The sequence below is a fragment of the Garra rufa genome, chromosome 14, assembly GCF_049309525.1.
Source record: "Garra rufa chromosome 14, GarRuf1.0, whole genome shotgun sequence".
In the NCBI taxonomy this organism is placed as follows: domain Eukaryota; kingdom Metazoa; phylum Chordata; class Actinopteri; order Cypriniformes; family Cyprinidae; genus Garra; species Garra rufa.
The window spans coordinates 31,009,733-31,032,391 of NC_133374.1; the positions used below are offsets into that span (position 1 = coordinate 31,009,733).

Consider the following 22,659-nt stretch of genomic DNA (forward strand, 5'->3'; position numbering starts at 1 on the left):
AAAAGCAAAACAAAAATGCAGAAGGCAATTAGATGTATTTCCACTCACATACCCAACAACCGCTGAACAACGGCAACACACAGTCCTCGTCTTTTCCACCACTCTCTCGCCTGTACTACTGTAACTGACTGGAAAAGCGAAGTTTTCCCAAACTTGCGATCTAAGGGGCCGTTCACATGTCGCGCCTAAAAACGCGTGAAAAACGCTGATCAACAAAGCGCTCGGGCGCTTGCGCTCCGGAAGCGTCTGCCGTTTCTAAGCAACCATCAGCTGCGCTCTAGCTCCAAGCCTATGCGTCTCCATGCATTGTTTCTTCTATTAGCGTCAAAATAATGGGGGCTTGACAAATCATAAAGTTCAGGAAATCCCTGGACCACAATGATGGACCGTCGAGCTGACAAAAAAATTGCAGAGTGCCAGAGAATGTAGACGGGCTCTGATAGAGCGCATACATAGGCGGAGCTCGGCTGCATCGACGCCAATCAGAGCTTCAGAGCTAAAGCGGGGCTAAATATTAGCTGTCCCTAAAGAACCCGCGTATCTAACAGTAGTTCCGCATTACATTAATTATTTTGCAGGCAAGTTTTTTTTTTATTTTCATACCGTGTATTCTCCGTTTAAATTCATGCACCGAACCGTGACCCCCGTACCGATTCGGTTCGAAACGAATACATTTACCGTTCCACCCCTAATATATATATATATATATATATATATATATATATATATATATATATATATATATATATATATATATACACACAGTCAAGCCTGAAATTATATCATACCCCTGGCAAATTCTGACTTAAAGTTACTTTCATTCAACCAGCAAGGTTTTTTTTGGATCGGAAATGACACAGGCTTCTCCCAAAAGATAATAAGACGATGTACATGTGGCATCATTGTGGAAAAAAATATTTCTCAGCTTTTTTTTTTACATTTGAACAAAAAGTGGCATGTCCAAAATGATTCATACCCTTTGCAAACTGTCACAGTCTATGGGAAAATCCAAAGTTCTATACCATTCCAAATAGTCCAAGCTGTTCTAAAGCAAAAATTTAATTGTTTGGCCACAATGATGTAGCCTTCCTTTGGCGTAAACAAGGAGAAGCCTTCAACCCTAAGAACACCATCCCCACTGTCAAACATGGTGGTGGGAACCTAATGTTAGGAGACGTTTGTGTCATTTCTAATAAAAAAATAAAAAACTTGCTGGTTGAATAAAAGTAACTTTAAGTCAGAATTTGCCAGGAGTATGAATAATTTTGGGCTTGACTGTATATATAATATATAACATAATCATATGTCTGTTTGCTTTTATATTTCATGTGTAGAACAGTAGAAAATATCTTTTTTTAATACGGAAGATCTAGAGAGTAAATGCTCTCTGACTCATATAACACTCACGCACGAGGAAGAAAACGGACAGTGTTCTCCTTCAGATCACATAAATCAGTGGAGAATTAATAGAAATTATATTAAGAACATGTGAGAATAACCATCTGTTCTCAGATGCAATGATAACAAGAATGCATCCTCTTCTCTCTCGTAATACTCTTCTTCTGTTTTCGTTTACACTGGTTTTCGAAACAGCACCACCACTCTTGTCCTTTTGTGCAACAGCAGCTGCTCCGGGCACGTGATGTAATGCTCAGATCTTATTGGACGGCCGTGTTTTCGCTTTGCAAAACTAAAAAGATTCATCGGACTGGTTGTTAAAAAAAAAAAAAAAAAGTGTGCGAATGTTCGCGGACTATGTGGAAGCACTCATTGGAATCTGTTGTTTTATTCCAACGCGTCATCGCGTGCGATATTCTTTTCGCTTTTCCATGCTCAGTGTGGAAAGGCCTTAAGACCAGCCAACCAGCCTAGGCTGATTTTAGCTGTTTTTTTTTCAGCAGGGTTATGTTTGCCAGACTCATAATTAGTCCAATTTGAGCATCAAGAAGTCATATTTAAAATAGAACCACACTGAAAATTAATAGTTTAAGGATGTAAGACACCTTAACACATTTGTCTGTTTAGTATATCATATTATTATTAGTGTAACAGTTAAAGAGGATAAACATTATCATTTGACTTAAATGAACACATGTATTTATTAAACAGCCAGCAATTACTTTCAAATACCAACACTCAAAGTATAGAATGAGAGCCTCTTGGTATGTTTAATTGTAATCAAATGAAGTGATATGACATGCTGATTGACTGAAATTATGATAAATTATTGTGCTTCTGATTTCTTTAAAAGCAGATTTTGTTTAGAAAGTGAAATGTCTCGACATAAGCCCCATGTTGCAGCACTCAGTTCTGGATTAAGTGCCTTGTTCAAGGGCTTAACTCACTGCTAGGCCAATATCCCACAGTTCCTAGAATTGGATTCGAACCAAGATCATTTTGGTTAACCACCTTGGAGCTATGGCACATTGTGCCAATATCATGCAGAATAGAGAATGTGTGACCCATTGACCTTCACACTTTCCCCACCATTTGTTCATTTAGTTTCGAGAGCTTGTTCTCACAAAAGTACAGTTGGCTGAGTAACTGTCAGTGAAAGACTGCTGGGAAATATCAGTCCCAGATGGAGACAAAATCAGACTGCATTTCATGCTCTTTCAGAATCAGCTGAGAGAATGCAATGAGACACAGTCTAGAGAACAGAATGCTGGGTTTTCCCAGCAGTCTTTGTGAAACTGTGTCAAAAGAAAGTTTGAGGTTACGCAGAATTATTTTTAGAGAAATTATGAAACGCCTGACAAAATATACAAGAGAACAACACAGGAATATTTTAACTAAATCTAACCAGATTTGCCACCATTTTAGGACCTCTTGATTGATTGAATGTCATATTTCACCTATAAACAAACAAACAAACATTAATAATCAGCAATTATATTTTGCATAAAGATATTAAATACTTTTTGATTAAATAAAATCATACACTACCATTCTAAAGTTTGGGGTCAGTTAATTTTAGTTTTGTTACCAAAGCTGCATTTATTTGTTTAAAAATACAGTACAAACTGTATTATTAAGCCATTACATTATTATTTAGTGTCATATGATCCTTTAGAAAGTATGCTGAAAAAAAAGCTAAAGAAACATTTCTTATTATTAGCAATGTTGTCAATTATACATCTACAATTATTAAATAGTTGTGCTAGTTCACCTTTTTTATGGAAACTAATATTTTTTTTTTGCATTTTAATGAATCTATATATATTATATTTTGAATAAATATTCAAAAGACCAGCATTTATTTGAAATATACAGTAAATGTATAGCAATTGCAAGGAAAAAGTCAGAATTAAGATATATATATTAATCTAATTATATCTTGTAATTCTGACTTGTTTCTCACAATTGTGAGATTATTTCTCACAATTTAAATTCGTTTTTTTTTTCCTCACAGTTCTGATGTTTTTTCTCCCAACTGCGAGTTTATCTCACATAATTTTGACTTAAGAACTCTCAAACTCTGCGTTTATATTACAATTCTGAAAAAAAAAAGTCAGAATTGTGCGATAAAAAGTCACAATTATCTTGTTTTATTTTTTATACAGTGGTGGAAACAGGCTTCTATAATATACACTCACACATTTTATAGTTAAAGTACCTTGCAAAAGTATTCATACCCCTTCATTTTTTTTTCTCACATTTTGTCATGCTGCTGCCTTATGTTTTAAATTGCTTATTTTTTTCACATCAACCTACACTCTATACACCACAATGGAAAAGCAAAAACATGTTTTTAACATCTTTGCAAATGTATTAAAAATAAAAAACTGCAATGATTCCATTGCATAAGTATTCATACCCTTATCTGGGACAGTTGAAATTTATCTCAGGAGCATTCATATTGCTTGTAGATGTTACTCAACTTCGAGTGAAGCTAACCTGTGGCAAATTCAATTAAACGGGTATGATTGGGAAAGGCAGATATGTCTTAATAAAAGGTCAGGACAGCTAAAAATGCATATCAGAGCAAAAACCAAGCCCTGACTTAAAAAAAAAACTGCCTGTAGAGCTCAGAGACAGGATTGCATCAAGCCACACATCTGGGAAAGAGTTCAGAAAAAATTCTACTGTACTGAAGGTTCGCAGAAACATGTAGTCTCCGTTAACTTTAATGGAAGAAGTTGAAACAACCACGACTCTTCCTAGAGCTGGCCTCCTGGCCAAACTGAGCAATAGATGGAAAAGGGCCTTGGTTAGACTGGTGACCAACAACCTGATGGTCACTCTAGTTAAGCTCCATGATCATATATGCAGATGGGAGAAACTTACAAAAGGGCAAACCTCACTGCAACACTCCACCGATCTGAGCTTTATGGTGGTGTGTCAAGACTCAATCCTCTCCTCAGTAAAGATGCATGAAAACACACTTGAAATTTGGAAAAAAGCACCTAAAGGATGCTCAGATTGTGAGAAACAAGATTCTCTGGTCTGATGAACCTCAACTCCAAGCATCATGTTTGAAGGAAACCAGGCACTACTCATCACCTGGAGGGTACCATCCTAAAAGTAAAGCGTCCTGGTAGCAGCCTCATTTTCAGTGGCAGGGACTAAGGAACTTGTCAGAGTAGAAAGCTCAGTGGACCAAAATATTGAGGTAGCCTTAATGAAAACCCAGTCCAGAGCATTCAGAACCTCAAACTGGGCAAAAGGTTCACCTTCCAACAGGACAATGACCCCAAGCACACAGCAACAGTGGTTTATAGACAACTCTGTGAATGTCCTTGAGTGGCCCAGCCACAACCTTGGTTTGAACTCAGTCAAACATTTCTGGAGAAACCTGAAAATGTCTGCCAGCCCACATCCAAGCTGACCGAGCTTGAGAGGTGAAGAGGTGAGGAAATGTTGACGTGCAAAGCTTGTTGCATCATACCCAAAAAAACTTGAGGCTGTAAAGGTGCTTCAGCTTAGTTGTGAGTTAAGGGTATGCATACTTATGCAATGTACTTAATTCAGTTTTTAATTTTTAATACATTAAAAATACATTAAAACATAATACAATTCTGTTTATGCTTTGTCATTATGGTGCATGGAGTGTAAATTGATGTGGGAAAAAAGTAATTTAAAACAGTTTCACATAAGGCAGCAACATAACAAAATGTAAAAAAAAAAAAAAAAAAAAAAACAATTATACTTTTGCAAGGCACTGTACACATTTATAATATTTTAATTTAAATTACAGGCAACATACACATTGCAATGCTCCATTAATACTTATATATTATTTATAATTTAGAATGCAATATTATAAATGTTATTTAGTAATATAAAATGATATAATATAATCACTCTATTCCTGAAAATGTAATTAAGACATGTTCCTGGCATGTTTTGTCAGACTCAGTCTGACAACCTAAATTTCTTTCATGAATTTTCTTCCAGAGGAAGCCAGACATCCAGCTGCACCTGTGGTCTAACATCACTATTCTCTACACTCACAATCCCAGCTGGACAAACTCATTGATATTATTATTATTATTATTTTGGGAATAACAGGTTACAAGGTTGCCATCTATACTTAGAGACATTTGAGACCGTGGTATTACCATGTCCCAGATGCCACCCTTAGCCTTTGTAATCGACCTTTAAGTTTACACTTTGGTGATGTTGCATGTTGCTGTTGGGTAACTACTGTACACACACACACACATCTTTCTCTTTCAGAAAAAAAGTTAAAAATCAAACAAATTAACATAAGAATTCCATGACAAAAATCCAAAAAAATTACAAAACCGAAAATCTCTCACTTTGAGGCATAAAAGGCGACTGTTGTTCTGCTTTGTGCACCAGCACATCATAATCTAAAATCTTTAAGAAGCTACACACCACAACTCTTTCTAAAGCTTGGAGAACAAGTGATCAGAGCAGCACATATCAATTCCAGTTTGAAGTTTACCCAGTCTCCTTAGTCATCTGAATTCCTGACACTTCGTTCCCTCCGTTGATGCACAGCGTGATTCAGAGCTGCCCGCAAGACCTTGTTGATTTTGACGCTTGCACTCATAAGAAACACTCCTGTTGCTCAGGGGCCTCTGACGCTGGGTTTGATCAAGAGGCGAGCAGCTATTGCGCTGGCACCTGCCTATGTACAATTATTTATGGGGAGGAGAGGGGCTTTCAGGGGCCAGACAGGTGTGTGCGGCTCGCCTGGGGCTCCCTGGAGTCCGCAAAAGCCATGCTTATTCAACAAAAACACCAGACCACTGAGTGAGGCAAAATAGGTTCTTAGGGGCACAAGCATCAAAGTGTCTGAGAAAGGAGTATTACCAAGAAAGAAAAGCATAAAACACTTGCTCTGTTCACACTGATTTATAAGTGATTATCAGTGCACTGAATATCTGAGCATATCATTATTGCATTATATTACACTATATAATATAATTCATATATGTGACCCTGGACCACAAAACCAGTCATAAGGTTAAATTTTACAAAACTGAGATGTATACATCATACGAAAGCTCAATAAATAAGCTTTCTATTGATGTATGGTTTGTTAGGATTGGACAATATTTGGCCGAGATACGTCTATTTGAAAATCTGAAATCTGAGGGTGCAAAAAAAATCAAAATACTGAGAAAATCACCTTTAAAGCTGTCCAAATTAAGTTCTTAACAATGCATATTACTAATCAAAAATTACATTTTGATATATTTACAGTAGGAATTTTACAAAAAATCTTCATGGAACATGATCTTTACTGAATTTCCTAATGATTTTTGGCATAAAAGAAAAATCAATAATTTTGACCCATACAATGTTTTTTTGGCTATTGCTACAAATATACCCCAGCGACTTAAGACTGGTTTTGTGGTCCAGGGTCACATATATATGTGACCCTGGACCACAAAACCAGTCATAAGGTCAAATTTTACAAAACTGAGATATATACATCATATGAAATCTCAATAAATAAGCTTTCTATTGATGTATGGTTTGTTAGGATAGGGCAATATTTAGCCGAGATACATCTATTTGAAAATCTGAAATCTGAGGGTGCAAAAAATCAAAATACTGAGAAAATCACCTTTAAAGTTGTCCAAATTAAGTTCTTAGCAATGCATATTACTAATCAAAAATTACATTTTGATAGGTTTACAGTAGGAATTTTACAAAAAATCTTCATGGAACATGATCTTTACTGAATTTCCTAATGATTTTTGGCATAAAAGAAAAATCAATAATTTTGACCCATACAATGTTTTTTTGGCTATTGCTACAAATATACCCCAGCGACTTAAGACTGGTTTTGTGGTCCAGGGTCACATATATATATATAGTACATAGTGTATAAAATATATGTACTATTCGAATAGTAACATTAACATTATTATTCTGCTTCTGTTGTTAGCTAAAAGTACTAACAATCATGAAAAACTTCAATAAGAATAACTGCTGTTTTGCTGAGACTTAATTTGAAATAAAATGTAACATACCATAAATGTGTATATTTATCTGAGATTATATAAACATTCAGCAGTAATGTGTCATGTCACTAGACACATTTTTATCTCATAATTCTTGTCAACTTTGTCAATTTTTTACTTTTTATGCCATTTTAGAATTGTCACAATATAAACTCTTTATCCCATAGTTTGACTTTTTATCTCATAATTATGACTTTTTTCTCTAAATTGCTTGTCAATAGGGGTGGGCGATATAACCAAAATCTTCTATCACGGTAGAAGCAATTTTCTACCTCGATAACGATATATATCACAATATAGCAATTTGTATCTGAAAATGCATAAATAAAAATTCAAACACAAAGAAACTGTTTTATATAATGTAATTTTATTTAAACTGTGAATTGCAGCATTACTTTAAGTAAAAAAAAAATAACCATGGGGTAGCCATGTTACTATCATGTTACTTTTTTTCCCGGTAAATTTATGTGGGAATTTTGTCAATTTCAACTTTTCATCTCATAATGTTGACTTAAAACCAGGACTTTTTTTTCAGAGTTGCTTTTTATGTAAATTTCTACTTTGTCAATTTAGATTTTTTTTTTTTTGTCACAGTTATGACTTCTTATCCCATAATTTGACTTTTTCTCAAAATTGCTTTCATGTCAATTTAAACTTTTTATCTAATAATTTTCACTTATCTCAAAATCATTTTTTTTGTCAAAACTGCTTTCTTATATCAATTTTAACTTTTCATCTTATAATTTTGATTTTCTCAAAATTGCTTTTATGCCAATTCAAATTTTTCATCTAATAATTCCAACTTTTTATCTAATTTTTTTTTGTCAAAACTCGTTTTTATCAATTTCAAATTTTCATCTCATAATTTTGACTTTTTATCTCAAAATCATGACTTTCTCAAAATTACTTGTCAATTTCAACTTTCATCTCATAATTCTGGCTTTTTATCTCAATCTTTTTTTGTCAAAACTGCTTTTTTATATCAATTTTAACTTTTTATGTCATAATTTTGACTTTTTATCTTATAATCATTAATTTTCTCAAAATTGTTTGTGTCAATTTTAACTTTTTATGTCATAATTCCAACTTTGTATCTCATAATCATGACTTTTTGTCAGAACTGCTTTTTTGTATCAATGTTAACTTTTTATCTCATAATTTTGACTGTCAAAACTCATTTTTATCAATTTCAACTTTTCATCTCATAATCATGACTTCCTCAAAATTGCTTTTGTCAATTTAAACTCTCAAAATCATGATTCTTTTTTTGTCAAAACAGCTTTTTTATATCAATTTGAACTCTTTATGTCATAATTTTGACTTTTTATCTCATAATCATGAATTTTCTTAAAATTGCTTTTGTCAATTTCACCTTTTCATCTCGCAATTCCAACTTTGTATCTCATAATCATGACTTTTTGTCAGAGCTGCTTTTGTGTATCAGTATTAACTTTTTATCTCATAATTGTGACTTTTTTCTCACAATCATGACTTTCTCAAAATTGCTTTTGTCAATTTTCACTTTTTATCTCATAATCATGATTTTTTTTTGTCAAACCTGCTTTTTATATCAATTTTAACTTTTTATGACATAATTATGACTTTGTATCTCATAATCATGACTTATTGTCAGAACTGCTTTTTTGTATAATTGTTAAGTTTTTATCTCATAATTCTGACTTTGTCAAAACTGCTTTTTATATCAATTTCAACTTTTCATCTCATAATTCTGACTTTTTATCTCATAATCATGACTGTCAAAATATGACTTTGTTTTCTTATATCAATTTAAAAATTTTATCTCATAATTACGACTTTGTCAAAATTGCTTTTGTCAATTTAACATTATTATCTCATAATTTTAAATTATCTCATAATCATGATTTTTTTGTCAAAACTGCTTTCTTATATCAATTTTAACTTTTCATCTTAAATTTTTGACTTTCTCAAAATTGCTTGTGTCAATTTCAATTTCTCCTCTAACAATTCCGACTTTTTAATCTCATAATCATGATTTGTTTTGTCAAAACTGCTTTTTTTATCAATTTTAACTATTTATGACATAATTCTGACTTTGTATCTCATAATCATGACTTTTTGTCAGAACTCATCAATTTGACTTTGTCAAAACTGCTTTTTATATTAATTTTAACTTTATCTCATAATTTTGACTTTTTATCTCATAATCATGTTTTTGTCAAAACTGCTTTCTTATATAAATTTTTACTTTTTATCCCATAATTTGACTTCATCTCATACACATGACTTTTTCTCAGAATTGCTTTAATGTCAATTTCAACTTTTCATCTCATAATTCTGACTTTTTATCTCATAATCATGACTGTCAAAACATGACTTTGTTTTCCTATATCAATTTTAACTTTTTATCTCAATTTATTTTTCTCATAATCACGACTTTTTGTCAAAATTGCCTGTCAATTTCAACTTTTTATGCCAATTTTAAATTTGTCACAACTCTCATAATTTTTAATTATCTCATAATCATGACTCTCGATTTTTTATATCAATTTTATTTTTATTTCATAACCATGACATTTTGTCAGAATTACCTTTGTCAATTTTACGACTCTTTATCCTGTAACTTTTGATCTCATAATCATGACTTTTTCTCAAAATTGCTTTTGCCTATTTCAGCTTTTTTACCTCATAACTTCAACGTTTATATTATAATTGTGAAGTTAATCAACATTAAAAAAAAAGTGTTTTTGTTATATTTAGTCAGAATTTGGTTCGTTGGAATGGCTTTCAGATTGACAGTTTAGGCAGAACATTCAAGAACTAAAGCTTAAGATGGCAAGGTGGTGCACTAAAAATCAAGCTCCACCCTCTATTTCTTCTCATTCAATTTTTGGTTTTACTCAGAAATATGTTACAATACTAAAGTAAAATCAATTGCAACTTGAGGTTCTTGCTGACTTTTGATCATGTAGACATGTAGATAGCGCACCACAAATGAAACCCATAAGTGTCTAATTTTTGTGTTGTTTCTGGACAAAATCTCCATGTTGTTTAGTCGTTATACACTTACAAGTTTGCATCATCTCATTAGTTATGCGAGCAGGGGAAATCTGCTAAATATTTATGAGGGAGCATATGAAAAACAGCTTCTGCCGGCTATGTTTGCCCATGCTGATTACTGATATTCAGGGCAACGTGTAAATGATTAGCCTCTGTTAAAACAGCACACGCGCCGCTCTTCTGTTCACCCTATTAGAGTGTTTGTTTATCAGAGCACGACCCTTTGCAAACCGCCTGAGCTCAATAAGAGGGTTTCTCCACCAAAAACCAATAAAACAAAGTTCACCTTACTTTCAAAAGACTTCACTCCCACATAATGTTCGTTCAGCTCCCACAAGAAAATGTAATGCTTGCAGTGGACTTTTATCACTCAGAATCTCTTCGATTTTGGAGCTGTAGCTTAACAGTTAGTGGAATTATGGAGCTGTGGTGTACATGAGGGTGATACAAGATCGAGTCTGGCTTGCAACATTTTAAAATACCATTTCATTTTATTTAAAAAACAGCTTCTGATGTTTTCCTGAGATAACAATAAAACAACAGAATCATTTGCATTTAAAATTCATGTGGATGCAAAGAATTATTTTGGTAACACTTTACAATAAGTACAGTACATTCATGATAACAATTTAAATTAAAGTAAATTATTTTAAGTAAATTAAAATACATTAATTTAGACTCTTCATTTCCTATTTTTTTTTTTTTTTAATAAGAAAAAAATATTTTTCTTATTAAATAATTAGAAAAAAAGGTAAAAAAAATAAAATAAAATTATGAATTCAAAGTTGAACTTCTTTGTCATAATTGTGATTTTTCTCACAATTATGATTTTGACAATTCCATAATTGACACTTTACCTTAATTCTTTCATTTAATTTTTTTATTTAGATTTAGTATCTCATAATTTTGACATGACTCATGACTAATTATTTATACTTTCATCTCATAATTTTGACTTTTTCCATGTCCTAAATTCAACTTTTTGTGTCATTTTTTTTTCTTTAGCTCATTAATGTATTTTCATCTCATTATTATTTAATTGTAATGTCCTAATATCAACTTTTAAAAAATTTGGCTTTTTATATAATAATGGTGACTTTTCATGAGCTAATTTAAACATTTTATCTTACAATTTTAACTTTAGCTCATAATTATGCATTTTCATCACATTATTATATCACTTTCATGTCCAAATTTCAACTTCGTACATCATAATTTTCAGTTTTTATGTCTCATAATTTTGATTTGTCACTATTACTTTTTTCTCATAAATTTGATTTTTTTCATGTCCTACTTAGATTTTTTTATATCATTTTTCGACTTCATTGCATAATTACCTTTTTGTCTCATAATTTTGCCATTTTTGTGTCCAAATTTATAACTTTGTATCTCTTAATGTAATTTTGTTGCATCCTAATTTAAATTTTTTTAAAAAAATTTTATGCTCTAAATTCAACTTTTTGTCTTAAAATTTTTACTTCAGCTCATTAATGACTTTATCTCATTGTTATGTAATTTTAATGTCCTAAAAAAAAATTATTTCGACTTTTTATCTAATAATTTTTACCTTTTATATCATTTTTCAACTTTATTGCATAATTACTTTTTATCTCGGATTTTTTACATTTTCATGTCCTACTTTCAACTTCGTATCTCAGAATTTAATTTGGTTACTTCCTCATTTCGATTTCCCATAATTTCTACTTTTTCCATGTCCTAAATTCAACTTTTTGTCTCAAAATGTGTCATCTCATTATTATTTCATTTTAATGTCCTAATATTAACTTTTTCTTAAAGTTTCGACTTTGTATCTAATAATTTCGACTTTTTATATTATAATTTTAATTTAAGATCATAATTATTAATTTTCATCTCATTATTGTATTACTTTCAAGTCCAAATTTCGACATTGTACGTCATAATTTTCACTTTTTATGTCTCATAATTTTGATTTATGTCAACTTTTGTATCTCATAATTTAATTTGGTTACATCCCAATTTCCATTTCTCATAATTTCGACTTTTTCCAAATTTATACTTTTATTAATGATTTTTCATCTCATTATTATATACATAATTACATAAGTTTAATGTACTAATATAAACTTTTTCTTAAAATGTAATTTTTTTATCAAATAATTTTGACGTTTTATATCATTTTCCAACTTTATTTCATAATTACTTTTTATCTCAGAATTTTGACATTTTCATGTCCTAATTTTAATCTTATAATTTACTTTTGTTACATCCTAATTTTGATCTCTCGTAATTTTGACCTTTATCCATGCCCTTTTTATCTCAAAATTTTTACTTCAGCTCAATAATGACTTTTCATCTCATTATTATATATTTTTTCAGTTTAATTTTAATACTTATCTCATAATTTTAACTTAAGCTCATAATTATGAATTTTCATCCCATTATTATATTACTTTCAAGTGCAAATTTCAACATTGTACATCATAATTTTCACTTTTTATGTCTCATAATTTTGATTTATGTCACTAATTTTACTGTTTATAGCATTTTTCGACTTTATTTCATACTTAATTTTTATCTTATAATTTTGACTTTTTATCTCAGAAATGCAACTAATTTCAAAATTGTATGTCAAAATGTTCACTTTTTATGTCTAATAAATTTGATTTATGTCAATATGACATGTTTATATCACAGTTCTAACTGTATCAAAATGATGATTTACCAAAGCATATTTTCTTATGTGACTTCCATAAATAAGTAAGAGGCTTAAACTAAATTCTCAATTTGCTCTCTATAAATGATCTCTGCGATCCAGGAGAAATGATTGAGATATTAAAGAGATCTCATTTGCGATTTTCCGTTCCTATGGGCTCTCTCACCCAGAGCAAATGAAAGTAGCCCAGAAATCTGAAATGTTATTAACCTTCATTTCAAAAGAGTTTTACGGAACATGTTAAGAAGAGTAGAGTCTTCCTTAATAATCTGAGTTTCTTACATCCCATGTGGTTTTACTGAGTCAATCTGTGACACACATTTCACACAACATTATTCCACTTTCGAAACCAGTTCCACAGAGAGGGGTAAAATTAGAATCCATGCACCATGTTTTGAGATACCTCGATGGCTACCCCTCAAGACTTTGGTGTTAATTAAAACGATAATGAAGAACTCCATTTCACTTGTCAGTGGTCTCTGTGGCACTAATGAATGGAGAATGTCGAGTCATAAATATGCAGACTGTGCCACACGCACTTAATGCGTGCAACAACGCAATTAGGCATTGTTATCATTATAATCAAATGTAAAGACGGTGCCATAGGACCCTGTATGTCGCACATTAAAGTGGCGAGTAGTGCGTATACGGCTGCTGACAGTGCCACTCACCGGATCGCAATTAAGTGCCATCTAATTGGTACAGAGCACTCGAAGTCTCCAGGCATAAGCAATCAGAAGCTGAAGTACCAATTGTGCTTCACTGTTTATATACTCAAATATAACTCTGTTAAATTGTAACTATAATTATGAGTGACATTATAATTAGATATTCAAGGTGGTCACCCCAAGTCATCCATCACTTTCCTGTAGGTCTTTATGTATTAATAAGTGCAGGCTAATAATATTTCTCTCACCATTCATTTTAAGCATGCTTCTATGGCTATGAACCTATTAGTGGTGTGCTGCATACTAAGCAGTACTGAGTACTGCTGATGTGAAAAAAAAAAAGTTATGGGAGACTTCTGCAATTATAAACATGTATGTTACATTATTGTGTTGTCACATGAGGGATGGTCCATAAGAAACACTAACCCATCCTGTGTAACAATAGAGGACAATAATAAATGCTGTCAGGTGCCATATGAATTTTTACCACCAACCGCATACACAGGATTGTAAGATATCAAAACCATGCAAATAATTCACTCACATTTGGGACTAAAAATAGGTGTTCAAATGTCTTAACCTTAAAATGTCTTTTAGTATCTGCTGTTCAAGAATTATGACAATGTCAGAGCCAGTACTAAAGCATAGGTATATATATACAGTCAAGCCCGAAATTATTCATACTCCTGGCAAATTATGACTTAAAGTTACTTTTATTCAAACAGCAAGTTTTGTTTTGTTTTTTTGACTGGAAATGACACAGGCTTCTCCCAAAAGACAATAAGACGATGTACAAGAGGCTTCATTGTGGAAAAAAATATTTCTCAGCTTTTATTTACATTTGAACAAAAAGTGTCATGTCCAAAATTATTCATACCCTTTGCAAACTGTCACAGTCTATGGGAAAATCCTAAGTTCTATACCATTCCAAATAGTCCAAGCTGTTCTAAAGCATCCTAATTACCCTGATTCATTGGGAACAGCTGTTTTAATCAACTCAACAGGTGAAAAACAGAAGCTCTCTGCTGTTGGTTTGTGGACAGTCATGGCTAAGACAAAGGAGCTCACTGAAGACCAGCGGCTGCGCGTTGTGGCTGCTCACAATTCAGAAAAGGGCTATAAGACCATATCTAAATGTTTTGAAGTTCCAGTGGCTACAGTGCAAAGTATTATTAAAAAATACAAGACGGTCCGCACCACGAAAAATCTCAGAGGATGTGGTCAGAAGCCTAAAGTGACACCTGCGCTGGCCAGGAGGATAGTGTGAGAGGTAAAAAAGAATCCAAGGATCACCACCAAGGCCATCCTGATGAATCTGGGCTCTGCTGGTGGCAACACCTCAAGGCAGACAGTCCAACGGACACTGCACACCGCTGGGTTCCACAGACACAGACCAAGGAGGACACCACTTCTCCAGACAGGGCACACAAAAGCCAGCTTGGCCTTTGCAAACGCTCATCGGGACAAAAAAGCAGACTTCTGGTCTTCTGCTTTATGGTCAGATGAATCAAAAATGCAATTGTTTGGCCACAATGATGTAGCCTTCATTTGGCGTAAAAAAGGAGAAGCCTGCAACCGTAAGAACACCATCCCCACTGTCAAACATGGTGGTGGGAACCTAGTTATTTGGGGGTGTTTTTCAGCCGGTGGACCAGGGAACTTAATCACAGTAAACTGCGCCATGAAAAAGGAGCAATACATCAAAATTCTCAACAACATAAGGCAGTCCGCAGAGAATCTTGACCTTGGGTACCAGTGGACATTTTCAGGTTTGATTGCTGTAATAGCCAATAAAGGCTTTTCTATTGATTATTGAGAAGGGTATGAATAATTTTGGACATGCTACTTTTTGTTCAAACGTAAATAAAAGATGAGTAATCACTTTTTCCACAATGATGCCTCTTGTACATCGTCTTATTATGTTGTGGAAGACGTCTTTGTCATTTCTAATTTAAAAAAAAAAAAAACTTTGGTTGAATAAAAGTAACTTTAAGTCATAATTTGCCAGGGGTATGAATAATTTCGGGCTTGACTGTATATTCAGTTGTCAACATTTGAAGTGGATCAAAAAAGTCAAGAACGGGTATTGTTTTGGTTTTAGGACAACTTTGATGAAATGTTTTGATCCACTCAAATGTTGAACACTATATTTCTAAATTGCTAAATTTGAAGGTCACCGTTTAGTCCTATCTGAAGTTATCCCTCAGGGGTAGAATGGCAGTTTTTGCAAGCACAGTATAAAAACTTAAATGAGATATTTGAAAAAGAACTCAAATGAAAATTAGGAAAAACTTACAGATACAGTGAGGGAATCCAGAAAAAACACGTTTTAAAAAAGTTAGCAATTGATTTGCATTTCAATAAATGAAATAAGTATTTGATCCCCTATCAATCAGCAAGATTTCTGGCTCCCATGTGTCTTTTATACAGGTCACGAGCTGAAATTAGGAGCACTCTCTTAAAGGGAATGCTCCTAATCTCAGCTTGATACCTGTATAAAAGATACCTGTCCACAAAAGCAATCAATCAATCAGATTCCAAACTCTCCACCATGGCCAAGACCAAAAAGATGTCCAAGGATGTCAGGGACAAGATTGTAGACTTACATAAGGCTAGAATAGGCTACAAGGCCATCGCAAAGCAGCTTAGTGAGAAGGTGACAACAGTTGGAGCAATTACTTGCAAATGGAAGAAACACAAAATAACTGTCAATCTCCCTCAGTCTGGGGCTCCATGCAAGATCTCACCTCATTGAGTTTCAACAATCATGAGAACGGTGAGGAATCAGCCCAGAACTACATGGGAGGATCTTGTCAATGATCTCAAGGCAGCTGGGACCATAGTCACCAATAAAACAATTGGAAGCACACTATACCGTGAAGAACTGAAATCCTGCAGTGTCCGCAAGTTCCCCTTGGTCAAGAAAGTACATGTACAGGCCCGTCTGAAGTTTGCCAATGAACATCTGAATGATTCAGAGGAGAACTGGTGAAAGTGTTGTGGTCAGATGAGACCAAAATCAAGCTCTTTGGCATCAACTCAACTCACTGTGTTTGGAGGAGGAGGAATGCTGCCTATGACCCCAAGAACACCATCCCCACCGTCAAACATGGAGATGGAAACATTATGCTTGGGGGGTGTTTTTCTGCACCGCATCAAGTGGACGATGGACGGGGCCATGTACCATCAAATCTTGCTAAAAGTCAACCTCAAAACCTTAATGACTTGGAGAGTGATTGCCAACAAGGGTTTTGCCACCAAGTACAAAGTCATGTTTTGTGAAGGGGTCAAATACTTACTCATTTAAATGCAATCAACTTTTTTGAAATACATTTTTTTATTATTATTATAGACTGATCATTTCTTTGTCAGTGGGCAAACGTACAAAATCAGCAGGGGATTAAGCAGCAGGGGCCGCATGTCGAGTGCTATATATAATTACAGCGTGCCAATATACAACAATTTTGGCACATCTTAAAGGATAACTATTGCCAAAATGCAACCTGTGATGTTTTTTTTTTTTTTTTTACTGTAAACGAGACAAACTTATATCTAAAAGCATAATTACGACAAACGAGACGTTTTTGAGATTGACTGTGATTTCGTTTTGTGGTTAATGGCGGGTGAATGGGAGTACTAAGGGCATAACTTTGAGCGCATCAAAATCAATATTTTTACAACACTAAGAAGGCTCGACACCTCATGAAACTTTGCTCGAAGTATCACCTGGGTCTCTACACATGAACTCGAGCATTGAGAACATTGTGTACACAGAGTTTACTAAAAAGAAAGTTTTTGAACAACTCACTTTCACTGTTTGAGTTTCCGCTCACAGCCGTCTTGCCAGTCAAGAAGTGTTGATCTCCGAATGCGAGGATGGATAGCTCCTAAAGCATATTTCCATATAAATGCACGGCTAATTCGTTGTTTTGTCGCAAGTGAAAAACAATATTAACCTTCTAGTTGTAAAAAGAGCCTCATATAAGCCTAATATTTTGTCCTATGGAGTCCATTCATTCGCATTCGGAGATCGACACTTCTTGACTGGCAAGACGGCTGTGAGCGGAAACCCAAACAGTGAAAGTGAGTTGTTCAAAAACTTTCTTTTTAGTAAACTCTGTGTACACAAACAATGTTCTCAATGCTCGAGTTCATGTGTAGAGACCCAGGCGATACTTCGAGCAAAGTTTCATGGTGTGTCAAGCCTTCTTAGTGTTGTAAAAATATCGCTCAAAGTTATGCCCTTAGTACTCCCATTCACCGGCCATTGACTAAAAAACGAAATCACGGTCAATCTCAAAAACGGCTTGTTTGTCCTAATTATGCTTTTAGATATAAGTTTGTCTTGTTTGCAGTAAAAAAAACAGCCCAGGTTTTGCATTTTCCATTTTGGCAATAGTTATCCTTTAAGAGTGTGATATTGGTTGTATACAACTGTTCGATGGCGCGAGTGTATAAATACATAAGAAACAACAATGGAGTCTATAAAATCTGTCTTTTGTGCAGAACCTCTTCCTTCCTTCTTCAAATCTCATTTTGACAGTTTAACAGCTGAGCCTAAGCCTCCGTTACTAATTCGAAAACATCACTTTAGATCGAGTAACAAAAAAACATTGAGTTGTTTCATTAAAAGCCTATTGTATTACTGTATTTAATGTTCAATATATTATGTATAGTAGAGTATTATGAGATAGAGATGGACTGGGCGAGTTTGATTACCTGCATCTGATACAGCATTCATTTTTCAGCTCAATCTCATATTCACAATAAAACATTAGTTTGAATGTCCGCTGAGGAAAGTGTTATCTTTGTACAGTAGTAACATATATATCCTTTCATCTGTTAAGGGTGATTTCTGATGACAGCACTGCTTAGTGCATTTGTTACACAAACAAACGCAATACTAAACACTATTATTAAACACTACTATTATTTATATAAAATATTATTTTATATATTTATTATATCTGCCTTATATTTAATCCAAAACAAATCACCTCTCATGTTTAACCACTATAGAGACTATCAGAGCCAGCGGTAAATTCCAAAAGATCTGGCCAAGGTGAGACTTGTCTCGGCGGGTTCATGAGCTCTGAATGGCCGCTGACACCCTAGAGCTCACATGGGTGAAAACGCTATCGCAAATTTTCAAATAGACTTTATCTTTATTAACAAACTGCATATTTGAACTATAAACAAGTACATTCTCCCGTAAATAGGGTTTGTCATATAATTAAGGAAATTAGCACTAGGTGCCAGATTAGCACCAATAACTTGGAAGTATCTGTAAGTTTTCCCTAATTTTGATCAGAGTACTTTTTCAAATATCTTAAATATTCTGCTTCAGAATACAATTAATTTATATTTAAAAAATGCTTATAACTTCTGTTATAACTTCAAATATGACAGTGACCTTGAAATGTGACCCTAAGCAGTGACCTTGAAATGTTGGATTATATATATATATATATATATATATATATATATATATATATATATATATATTCTGCTTCAGAATACAATTGAAAAAAAAAAATGCTTAAAAAACTTCTGTTATAACTTCAAATAGGACTAATCCTTGGCCGCAAAGTTATGACTAAGAAACCCACTACAGTTGCCAAACTATGAAAGAGAGTGGAAAAAGAGTGGACAAAGATCACACCAGCGGCCACAGATGTGCTGAAGTCATTCAAAGCTAGGGCCTCTATTTCTACTAATTTCTGACAGCTGTGACCCTCCAAAATTTCAGTTGAAATCATCTTTTGTGCTATAGTGGTTAGTGCTCTCTGATTATGATTACTGTGTTTTCCACAAAATCAAGGTTTTTGTTGAAATGCTTTGGTCATTTTGTCAAGCACAGTAGTAAAACAGTGGTATAACTACTGCTAATATTCCTTCAAATTTTGAGCAATGAAGGCTAACAATATTTTGATCTATACAGTGTAGTGTGTATATATATATTTTCTATTTTTATAGAGGTGTTTTTGGGCATAGAGTACTGAAACAAGAAGCATGTTTTACAGACACCTAGACAATTGATAGTCGGGGAGTAGATTAAATAGAAGTAAAATAGGACATTTTGTCATTTATCTTAATGACAGTGTCCAAATTTTCTAATATTTAACCTGCTCGTGAACACAATTACAACAATTAACAACATTAGTGCATAAAAAAAAACATAAATAAATGTGACTTGACATGGATGAATGAATCTTAAGCTAAACTTCTTAAGTTTTTCTACTGTATTTTGTTTTACAAAATATGGTTACAGTACAAGTTATTAGTTAACAAGGGGGAATAAAATGTTTTTAAAAAGTTATATTAAAATAAAAATGTGAAACATGTAGGGAGCTCTTACTCAGTTTTAACACAGTGAGAATCAACATATAAAATAAACAAATTTAATAACAAACAACAAAAAATAAATAACAAACAAATACATGTTTCTTTGTTTTATTTAGCAGAATATTCAGGATAACAAATTATTTAAATACATTTGTAATAATATTACTTTAAACGTACTGATATTATTCATAATATGTGATATTATTCCCCCAATTTTTTTTTTTAAATATATAAACAGCCCTGGTTTCTATTATTAAAAATATTAAAACAAGCACATGTTATAGTAGCACAAGTATACAAGGGAAAAAAATCTAAAGAAGGGCTGTTAAATATTGACATATTATATTGGTGATATATATTAAAATAATATATAATAATAATAATAATATCACATTTTTAAGTATTATATTGCTTATTTTTATAGTATTCATAATATAATTTATTACCATTATTGTATTATATATTGTAATAATTATATTTTATAATTATGCACCCAGATGATATGACTTCATATTAATTGAGATTATATGGAATATTTGTATTATAAATAATACACTCACACATACACACACACCAATCATGACATGAATTATGGTGAAATAAATAAATATATAAATAAAAAAGCAATAATAATAAACGTTGTTAAGTTTGGAACCCACATTTTATCTAAAAAAGTTTTCATTTTATTTATATTATTTATGCATGTATTATATTGTAAACTAACAATAATCTAAGATTAAATTAAAATGAGTACATCATTTACAGTTGTTTTAAGGTTTAACCGTATATTAAATATTGACTAGCAGGCATATAATGTTAAGAACATGAAAGGTGTTTTTTTTTTTATTATGCAAATACGATGGCTGCAGGAATAATAATAATAATAATAATAACAATTAACATTTTAACTAGTGAAAATATAATTGTTGATATCAAGAATGAACATTTTTACTAGTGAAAATTGAATGGTTGATATCAAAAATAGCACATGTCACTAGTGGAAATCTAATTGCTGATATCAAGAATGAACATTTTCACTAGTGAAAACTGAATTCTTGATATCAAGAAGTCATATCCTGAGATGGAATAAAAGTCAAAACGGCTTGCCATAGTAGTAGTATATTTAATTGTATTATTTCTTGTTGTTTGTTGTCACTCTATGATGCTAAATAACAACAAATAACAAATAACAGTTGTCCTCTACTATCTTAAAGCAGCGTTTTCTTATTTATGCTGGAGCTGAACGTGTTCACGTGCAAAGTGAACTGTCATCGCCATTCAGCTTCCATAGAAACCATCAGATGTCCATATTTACATATTCAATAGGGCTCTCGCTGCACTTATACATGGAGGCGGAGAGCATCCAGCAGCTGTCTGTTAATGGACACTACACTGAATTAATATAACAACTCCTAAGTGCCGGGTATGAAGGGCTGACAGACAGACATGCGTGTGTCATTGTGCGTTTGGGACAGGCACAGGACATTACTCAGCGACAAGATGCAAATAACTCTTAAAAACACTGTTTACCTCCTCTGGAAGTCCTTTTCAAAGGGTTTGAGGTAAGGATCCATTTGTAGAAGGGAGTTCATGTGAGGCACTGAAACGTTACACTCCGATTCTGCCATCTTCGCTTCAGACCAGAGCAATCGAGCACTGACTCTCTAGATTAAAGCATCAGAGTGTCGCTTGCATTAGGAAGCAATGAGTAGCGGTTTGTGTTGGGTTCACTGGCACTGAAGACACCGGGTCATGTTTTTTGCCCTGCCCATATGAAAACAAGAGGATGTGGCATCAGAGATCACTTTTCATGATTGTTCTTAAATGTCTGCGTGGTGCTTTAAGGGGACCGCGCAAGGGGTGGAGAAATTTGAGGAAGGCGGAGAGTCGAATCATTGAACTTTTTGCCCTTGACAAAGTTCAAACCTTTTCTTTTTTTGATAAGGACAGACCCTACTGCTCTCTCTCTCTCTCTCTCTCTCTCTCTCTCTCTCTCTCTCTCTCTCTCTCTCTCTCTCTCTCTCTCTCTATATATATATATATATATATATATATATATATATATATATATATATATATATATATATATATATATAATGAATATAGATTCACATTGTAGATATAATAATGAAAAATGTTAATTAATAGTGAACAAGAATATCCAGTGTCATTTAGGCTACTATGATCTACTTAAATATAATTTCTAAAACAGCAACATTATTAGTAGTAGTGGTAATATTACTATTTTAGTGAATAAGTATATTATATAATATATATTTTTTTATTATACAAAATAATAATAATCATATTTTATAATAAAGCATGCATCCTATATGGCCCTAATATTAAACGAGAGTATGTGGGATATTTGTATTGTATAGTAAAATAATATATTATCAATAATAATAATAGTAATATAATATATATATATATATATATATATATATATATATATTATATATATATATAT

The 22,659-nt window shown here is 32.8% G+C and overlaps 1 protein-coding gene across 1 annotated transcript in view; it reads right to left on the reverse strand.

Annotated features, from left to right (window-relative positions):
- The window catches only part of gbe1b (glucan (1,4-alpha-), branching enzyme 1b), a 197,868-nt gene extending 175,894 nt beyond the window's left edge, over nucleotides 1-21,974 (reverse strand). Inside the window, exon 1 of the mRNA XM_073817366.1 lies at nucleotides 21,720-21,974. Coding sequence (XP_073673467.1) covers nucleotides 21,720-21,817 — 98 coding nt within the window. The 5' untranslated portion in view covers nucleotides 21,818-21,974. The remainder of the gene's footprint in view (nucleotides 1-21,719) is intronic.
- Between the last annotated feature and the right edge of the window lie 685 nt (nucleotides 21,975-22,659).